The sequence below is a fragment of the Myiozetetes cayanensis genome, unplaced genomic scaffold (genome assembly GCF_022539395.1).
Source record: "Myiozetetes cayanensis isolate MyiCay16 unplaced genomic scaffold, myiCay2020 scf3, whole genome shotgun sequence".
Lineage (NCBI taxonomy): Eukaryota > Metazoa > Chordata > Aves > Passeriformes > Tyrannidae > Myiozetetes > Myiozetetes cayanensis.
The window spans coordinates 6,395,436-6,404,777 of record NW_026087521.1 but is presented as its reverse complement, the minus strand read 5'-3'; the positions used below and the strand labels follow the sequence as shown (position 1 = coordinate 6,404,777).

General features: G+C 45.8%; 1 protein-coding gene across 1 annotated transcript in view; it reads left to right on the top strand.

The window, feature by feature from the left end:
- Nucleotides 1-3,999: 3,999 nt before the first annotated feature.
- Nucleotides 4,000-9,342, top strand: part of BEND7 (BEN domain containing 7) — a 46,884-nt gene continuing 41,541 nt past the window's right edge. The window contains 3 exon segments of the mRNA XM_050324267.1: nt 4,000-4,042; nt 4,045-4,479; nt 8,314-8,397. Coding sequence (XP_050180224.1) covers nt 4,000-4,042; nt 4,045-4,479; nt 8,314-8,397 — 562 coding nt within the window.

Here is a 9,342-nt window from a genome sequence, read left to right as displayed (position 1 = left end):
AGTGCCCTTCCCTGCAGCCTTAATCCAAGCTCCACATAAAATGACAGAGGGGAGGAAAAGCCCTTACAGTCAAAAAGGGGGTTGCATTCTGATTTGAAAATATTCAGAGGGTTTTTGACCACAGAAAGAACACTTCATACATAGATACGGTTATGTTCTTTATTGTTGAAACAGTTCTGGAATGTTTTGGGCTCCCTGAGCTGGCAAACAGATGAAAACATTGGTCTGCCCTGTAGTTTTCTTCTTTTAAATTTATATGAGGAAGATTAACAAGCAGCAGAATGGACAAGAAGCCATTTCAAAGCAGAGTTCCAAAGAAAATTATAGTAAGGATAGAGACATGAGATGTCAAGTACTGCAAATGAAATGGTACAGGAAAAACATAGAGCACTCTTGGCTCCAGACTTCTTCAGGACATCCAGAAACCCTCCTCTGTACCAACCCAATCCATGGATATGCCAACCTGAAAGCCTGCTGAAGGGGAAGGTTTGTAGTAAGACAGCTCAGCATCAATGTGGTCTATTGTCACCTTGGGAACTGAGAAGAAGTACTGCCTACATATGTCATATGACCACAGAAACATCCCTGGAAACGCTACCACAGTTTATAAAATCCTCAGTGACATTCATTACACGTAACTAACCAAATAGCTCACCTATTAACCTGTCACCTGTGGAGCTCCTGGTCTCCAATTTACCTCTTCACCCTTCTCCTGCTTCCTAACAGCCCACTGAACTTTGTCAGGCTCCAAGATGAGCAGTAATCATGGTGCCATTAATATGACAGTCAGCAGCCTTTTCCCACTTCACCCGGCCTCACATGGACTCTCTGACATTAGACTTTAAGCCTCAGATCAAATCATCGAGTTTATGAGACTTTCTCCAGTATAATTTTCGGAGCTGAAAAGCTGAAGGAGCTCTTAGTACACTCATATAATTCTCCTCAGCTCTAGGACTCTTTAAGTCTTCTTTGTCCTACACCATCAGACTTTCTGAATAACAATCAAAATATTGAAAGGAACTGGACACACCTGGAAGCAGAGAAAAAGTCTGGGGCATCCTGGTGAGAAAAGCACTGCTGCTGTTAGTACTGAAGTATTACTAGATTAATTATATTTAATTGGTTAGCTCGCGATCTAGCATCCAAAATGAAAAGCCATTTTACACACCAGAGAACTGTTGGGAAAATTAATATCAGTTAGAATGGGGAGGGGATATTTTCAAAGTAATTTGCAGCATAATAAATTGGTAACTAGGAAATAGTTAGGGATGATCATACTGACTTGGGATATGTTGCAAGATAAAGCCCTTATTTAGTTGGCTAATTTCATGGCATTTCGAAAAACACGTTACTCAATTAATGGTTTGAGGAAATATTTTGCAACTGTTCATGAATATATACAAAACACTGGATTTTTCACATTTTCACGAGAAAAAATAAAAAAGGAACTATGAGCTGATATGCAACAATACTGATACTGAGACATGAACTGAAACAAAAGATGAAATTACAAGCTGGCTGCCCCCACCCAGCCAGTGCACTTTATCCTAAGTCACTTGGCTGCCACAGCGGTGCAGCCGGCAACTATCTCGGGACACAAGGCAGCCATTCTAACGGGATAAAGAGGACTTTCATCTCCGGATTCCTCCAGCCTGAATAATGCAATGGTGGCCTGTGACAAACGAGCAATGACCCCAGCCCAGTTGTAGGATGCCCACCCCAAAATGCCCCACAACAGGCGCACAACTCCCTGTACACGGGAGCCTTAGAGTTTTTGTGGGTTTGTTCCTCAGTCCCAGCTGAGAAACACCAGCAGCACAGGACAGAAAGCTTGGCTTTCAGCTACCAGATCCTCCTACGTGGTGTGTGGATAACTAGAAGACTTTGACCTAAAGTCACCTTGTCCTAGTTTCTAATTCACTTTTATGCAGATGAGATGGCAGGATCGGGCCGAGGCATCCACACCGGCTGATGCTTTCAGAAGTGAAAGCTGCAAGATTTACTCATCTGAGTGACCCCAATGAGGTCTGCTTGCAGGATCGGGCCTCATTTTGCATGTAGGAAAGGATGGACCTCTCGAATTCGAAAGAGCAAAATGAGAAATACTGATGAAAAAGGGGATGTGCTAACTCCTGTAAAACATTACTGGAAACTGCAGCGTCCAGACTGAAATGTCACTTCAAACCACGAGTGTCCCTTCAAGCAAAAAAAATCCAGCACAGAGAAGGAAGAACCAAAAAGAATAAGGGAGCAGCTGATAAAACACTGCCATCACTATTTCATAAATTATACCCCGAATGTTTCACAAAATTGAGCAACAGAGGAAAACAGAAAAGACCTTTTTATTTTTGTTGCACATTCCTTTGGCAAGTGCAGGATAAAGCCCATCATGTGAGCTGAACTGTAAATTAAGGCCTTATGCTTTATAAAAATTCTCCTATTGTCCCAGGAAGGATGAGAATCAAACACAACAGTTTCAGCAATGCTCTAAGTCTAGTAAATAAAGTTAGCAGACAAGAATCAGCAGACTGCTTGGGGTGAGGAAAAAAAAAAAAGAGAGAAAATACTCTTTTTGTACACAAAATTCAGGCACACTGCTGCTGCATTTCAGACCCGACTTCACTGTGCTATACCAGAGATTAATTGGACCCACACAATTCAGCAAACAGCATATGACATCCATCTACCTTTGCTGCTTCAGCATCCTCCCAAAAATATATAATGCAGGATTTTAAATAGTACGTTAGCCCAGTTTCCTTTCACAAAGTCTTACAGAGAAGTTTAGGAAAATTCCAAAAGTAGCATATTGATTGCCTCTGGGATTTTCCACTTAGCAATTTAATAGAAAATTACACCCTTACCCAATCTGTGAGGTTTCCATAACCTCCCTCATGAATTTAATTTTCCAGCATGTAATAAATTTTACCATTAAGCATATTTTCTGATATTGCTTCACCATTAAGGATATTTCCCGATTTTGCTTTTCAGAACCACATATACTGTCTGTGCGGTGTTTGGAGAGCACTTTGCACTGAAGAATTCAGGTCGGACTATGTCTACACACACAATTAGGATACAAATCACTATTGTTAGTATTCAATTTGCTTTCCTCTTGCTAATTTTATGTCATTATTCCGAGTGAGAGGGTCAGTCAGTATTACAGGCGCCAACGGGATTCTCCTAGGTACTATGAGGAGACCAAGGGAAGATCTGCATTTGCATCTGTTCGAGTAGGCGTGTGCAAGTATCACATACTCTCCTCCTTGTCACAACACAGCCTGACTACATGTAAAAACACAAGATGACGATCGGAGCTGTGTTTGCAGTTATCAGTAGTCATAACTGTAAACGCCTGGGTCCCTCCTCTACATGCAACAGGCAAAAAAAAAAAAAAAAAAAAAAAGCACTCCCGGCTGTAAATAAACGCTCTACCCGCAGTGAAATTTAGCACAGCGAGCGGACTGGAAGTGTGGCTGAAGGCGTCAAGTGGTGAATAAATCAAAGCACTAATTTCAGCTGTGTTTGGGCCGGCCGTATGGCTGCGGTGACCTCGCGGTGACCGGCGGGAGGGCTGCCAGACGCCCTAAATCTCACTCCTCGGGAGAGGCAGAGACTCTTCCTCTGGCTAAGGCGATCCCTGTTTGGCTGAGGGACTCTCTTCCTCTCGCTAAGGCGATCCCGGTTTGGCTGAGCTCGGCGTCCCTCAGCCCAGCCGGTGGCTCAGCGCTCTCCTCCAGGCCTCGCCCCGTGACACCAGCGGGCACATCCTTGTGGCGATTCCCGCGAAACACGGCAACAAACAGCTGTTGCTGTCGGTCCCTGCGGTTCGCCCACTTTCCCGCACGCCAAGTTCAACCCCCCCATCCCCGCCGGACCCGGCCCGGTCCCGCCAAACCCCTCCGAGTTGCCCCCGCTCAGCCCCTCAGGGCGCCCGCGGGCAGCGCCGAGGGGGCAGCGCCGGTGCCCGAGTGCGAGAGGGCGGCGGGAGGGGGACACAAAATGGCGCTGCCCCTCAGCCCCTCGCCCTCCGCCCGCGGAGGGCCGTGTGGCGGCGGGCCGGCCCCGGGGTGGCGGCGGCGGCTCCCGGCCGGCGGAACCGCCGCCTTCCTTCCCCCAGCAGGTGGCACCGGGGTCCCGGCGCCGGCGGCGAAGCCATTGCGGGCCGCCCTTCGCCGCCGGGCCGCGGCCGCGCAGCCGGCGGGGGGGAAGGCGGCGGCATCGCCCCCGCGGGGCTCCCCCCGCCGCACCCCGCTTTCCCTCAAAGTTCGGGGCGGGAGCGGGGGGGAGAGCGGAGCCAACTTGTCCCGGATCCCTTTATTCGCCGCCGGAGCCGCCGTGTCTCCCAACCCCCGCGTGTGTTGCTGATCGGAGGGACGGAGCTCGGTCCTGTGTCCGCCCCGCTCCTTCCTGCCCACACCATGGAGTTCGCCCAGAGGAAGAGGAGCAGGAAATCCCAAAGCTTTAAACTGGTCAACGAAGGTGAGGCGGGGGCGGCGGGGCTTTGTTCGCTGGCCGGGGGCAGCCCCGACTTTTGCCCCGGGGGGAGCGGGGCGTTATGAAACGCCGGCGCCCCCGGGCCGCCTCTCCCCCGGCGCTGTTACTGAACTCCGCAATCCTCCTCTGGAACTCCCCGGAACCATTGCACGCCTTTTATTTATTTTATATCTTTCACACACATCCCCCTTCCCCTTTCCTCTTTTTTTTTTTTTTTTTTTAATTTTTTTCATGGGTTTTTGTGTTATGTGTTGTTTCCACACCCCCCCCCTTCCCTCAACCACCCCGAAAGGTGGACGTGTTTGGTTTTCTTCCAGGCAGATCTTGCACAAAATAAAGTTAGATCGTGTTTCGTGGTAAATCCTGCTTGGGCGGGGTGGGGGAGTGGGGGAAGAAAAGGTAAAATCGGGAAGCGAGCAAAAAAAAAAAAAAAAATGACACTTGAGCAGTGACGGACCTTCTTAGTATTCAACTCTTGTGGATTTATTGTGTTTGGGGTGGTTTTTTTCGTTCCCTCGGCTGTGTGCATCCGTATATTTCAAAGAAAAGCTGAATCGAGGTTGCTTTATTAAAAATCCACGCAGGTAATTAATTGTACGTGGGCAGGGGAGCGCCGCCGGCGTGTAACTTGTTTGCTCGGGGTGTGTTTGCTTTTGGAAAAGAGGATATTTAAAAAGGGATCGCGAGGGAGAAATATTTGAATTCATGTCGGGCAAGAAGCACAGCCCTGTGTTTCAGTCTTGTTGTTGTTTTCTTTAATTAAAGGGAAAAAAGATGCAGCCGCTGGTAGGCATTTTAACAGGTGGACTTCCCACCCCTAGGAATTTATTTTGGTGGGGGATTTGTCCCTCCTCCGGCCGATGAGATGATTTTGCCCTAATGGATTTGAGTCGAGATCATTTTTCCTTTTGTGTTTTCAAGTATTGGACGGGAATATCTCCATGAAACGCCGTGTGTGTCCTGCATGCCAAGTTCAGGGCAGGTGACTGCTTGGGTGTAGTGTCACACTGGTGAAAGGGGACACACACACGAGAGTGTCAGGACTTGCTGCCTGAGGAATGATGTCTTTGCAGGCGCTTGGCAAAATTACGTTTGATGGGAAGAAATTCGAAGATGGAAATAAACTCAGTAGGAATAGTAAATAATGACTGCTGTATGGTGGTAGGGGGGTCTGGAGCATCACACATGCTCCCTGTTAGAAACTAGAGGGGCAGTGACCTGTCAGATGTCTCTGAAACTCTGTGTGCTTTAGGAAACCTACCAAGGGTGTGATTTTTGCAGAGAACAGGTTTGGTTTGTGGGTTTCTGATAGTGAACGTGCTCCTGACTGGCAGACAGAGTTAGTGCAGGACGGGTCTGGAGCCTCGGGGTTGGTGAAAGTGAAACATGTGGAAGAACAAAGGTGAAACTGAAGACCTGGTTTTATTTCTGCCCTGATGGACCTGTAGAAAGAGTACATGCACTATCAGAAATAGGTGATTATTTTGCCAGTCTCAGTTGCACTTCTTACAGGTTTAGATATGCCTCAGTGTATGAGATAATATATTTAACCTCGTTTTAATAGGTAAATTCAGCTATGAAGGTACATTTTTAGTAATTCTCATTTTATCTGGTATCTCTTTTTGTATGTAGAATGTCAAATAGAAAGCTACACTAAAAGCACATCCTAGAGAGAAAATTACGTCTTTGTACTTTGAGAATGGAGGAGATAAAAATCACATTTTGCATGTGAGTCTGCACTCGCATACTCTTTTTCTATCACAGTTGATTAGAAAGATAATTATGTATAAATAGTTGTCTCTTGTAATTGGCCTTTGCCTCTTGCAGGAGTCATTCCGTAATGTCACAGTTTAGTGTTTACTGTTGTGAAATTGATATGGATTTTGCAGCGCCTGGACTGTGACATCCAAGGCAGAAGAAGGAAACCAGAGAGAAAAGGGTATGCTGTGTCAATTTGTTGGTAACACACCATCTCCCACACTACTAATGATGTGTGCCCATACAATGCTTACTCTGTCCCAAAAATAACTTCAGAGCACCTTATCGAGATGATCAATAGTGACCAGATCGAGAGGAAATCCGTTCCTGCACTAAAACACAGCCACCTCTGGGCTGACATGTGCTGGCTTTAAGGCAGCAGCTGCAGACCAGAAGAACATTGTGACCAGCTGGATGTATGGAGGGAAGTGCTAGAGAAGAAACCATGTGTAATCTATATATCTTAGGACCGTGAGTCTGTAAGTCATTTAAGTCCTAGTTTCCATGTACTTACTCCCAGCAGATCTCGGATGCCCTTGAGAGGATGAAGGTGCAGAGTGCAGTGGGTTGACCCTGAGGGGCTATGAGGTGCCCACCAAGCCACTCCATCACTCCCCCTGCTCAGCAGGACAGCTCTTGACCATGGAAGGCAGCACCAATCCCGTTGTTTTAGCCTAGTGAAAGGAGTCTGTACTTCCTTGATGTCGTATCTCAAGCTTCACCTTTACCCGTTTCACTCCCTGGGTGTGCTCGAGAGGCAGAGGAGCCCTTTGTGCAGCACCTCATCGCTGACCTCTCCAACTCCCTCCTGTGGTTTTTTTCCCCCTCATTTTCTTTCCAGGCACTTCTCTTTCTGTTGCACCGCTGTGTTAGGATTGGTTTTAGTTTACTTACTGGGTTGTTCCTCCTCTTGTGCCCTCGAGACAGTCGTGCTGTGCAAATAAACAGCACATAACAAAAAAAGTTTTGACTTCCAGGAGACCTTTCCAATGCTGTAGCTGTTTGGTCAGAGGTGCAGGTGTGCTGCTTGTGGGAGGACGAGCTGCTTATGCTGCGCTTTCTGTTGTGCCTTTTAAGTGAATCGCCCAAAGTGCCTTCCCATGAGTTAATCTCTGCCTCACTTTATTGTGAGGCAAGTAAACATAAAAACCAGTTTACGGAGGGAGTAGCTGAGAGCTTTGGGAACTGGGAGGGCGTTGAAGGAGTGAGGTGGGGAGGTGGCTGTTTCAAGACACTGAATATATTGTTCAGTCTTGAGCGATTTGCCGAAGGACAAAGTGTGTGCCAATAGCAGAGTCAGAAATAGCATCCAGGAGAACTGCCTTTAGACGCCTTTTTTTTTTTTCCTTGGACTTACTATTCCCTCTTTGCACACATGTAAACAAAGTTCTGGTTCTACTGAGCACCTGCCTGGGGTTACAAGAGAGACCTTCACAGCAAAATACTCTTTTATTTGAAATAGAAATTCAGTGGTGACATTTATTTTTTTAATATCCTATAACGTCTCATATGCAGAGATGCCGATGTTTATTCTTAGGGTCATCACAGACATGGGTTTCTATGGGTGAATATCCTAAAGTGTCCCTGACCCTCCTTTCTTCACAATTTGGAGGCCAGTGACACTGGTATGAGTCAGGATAGCTGAATGATACAGCCCTGATGTACGTTCCTGATTTCCTTACTGAGATGAAGTTTGAAAGTTTCCCTTGGTCTCTGGGAAGGTAAAGTTTTCATTATAAATCTGCTTTCCATCTGTAAAGCAAGAAGCCAGATAATTGGCATCTGGTGGGATAATTTGCTGTGAAAATGAACACAGTAATTTAGGGCAGGCATAGCTATTCCCTAAAATCTGTGAAATATTTGAGCTGAGTCTCTCCAGTGTGAGCAAAGGTTTTTTAGGAGGTGCTGATACAGAGCACATTTTCTGTGGTTAATTTGATGTACATGAAATAAACTGCAGATATATTGATAAATTATGTAGTAAAACTGTAGCAATGTGTTCAGTGTTCATTTTTTCCAGATCACTTGAGTTCTAATTTTTTTTATCGTTTTTCATTCCAGATTACCATCATGAGATATATAAGATCTCTGACTACAGCAATGATGTTAATGGGGAGACCAAAGAAACACAACCAGTTTTTTTAGGTATGTGCTTGTGTTGATTAATTTCCGAGCAACATAGCGTGGCCATTTGCAATTAGGGAGGAAAAAAAATCTCTGTGCAAGCACAGGAAGCGCCTGCCATTGTTTAATATGACGTTCTTTTCAAGACCCTTTTATTCTACGAATTGCCAATATATCCTTTATTAACACTGCTAAAAGTTGTAATTTCAGACATAAATGTTTATTAGTGTCTACACACAGTGCTAATTATCACTCACTCGGAGAGCCAGATGCTGACTCTGCAGTTTTGCAGCTCTGTGCTCACCCCATTTACATTGCATATTCCCTGGCATGCTTCACTGGCAATAGTTTGTGTAATTGGGGTATTACATCTTTGACATCTGGATAACAGAAATTCAATTTCCAGGAAGCTGCTATTTGTTTGGTTTTGCTTCTGCCTTGGGTGGGATAGAGGATTAATGTGCTGTCTTAATGTAATGTCCTTTCACCTCTGGAGCTTGCCTGCTAATCCTGCCATGGCAAAATTAAATTAAATCAACAGTTACAAATGTGTAAAGAAAATAGAGAAGTAATACAGAGTTTGCAGCATGATCCATACTACAGCACGATAGGACTGCTAGGACTGGTTATCAGTGAACCTTTACCTTTCCTCTGTGCTTTTTGTCCCATATAACTCCTCACCTGCAGATTGCTTCTTCCTTTCCTGCTTCCCTCCTGTCGCATTTAGGACCTCTCCTGAGTAAAGCACCTGTTGGCAAAAATTTGGCAGGCCAAATTCATAGGAGTAAGGCTCAGATTTCTGAGCTACCTTGATTCTAGCTGTGTAAAGTAAGCTCTTGGACACCTTGTTTGGGCTTAGGAGAAAGCAGGTGCTTTTGCAGCAAGAAATCTGCCTCTCCTTAACAGCACCAGGAGCCTAAATATTTTTGGGGAGTGTTTTGAGATTTCTGCAGTCGGTGCATGTTG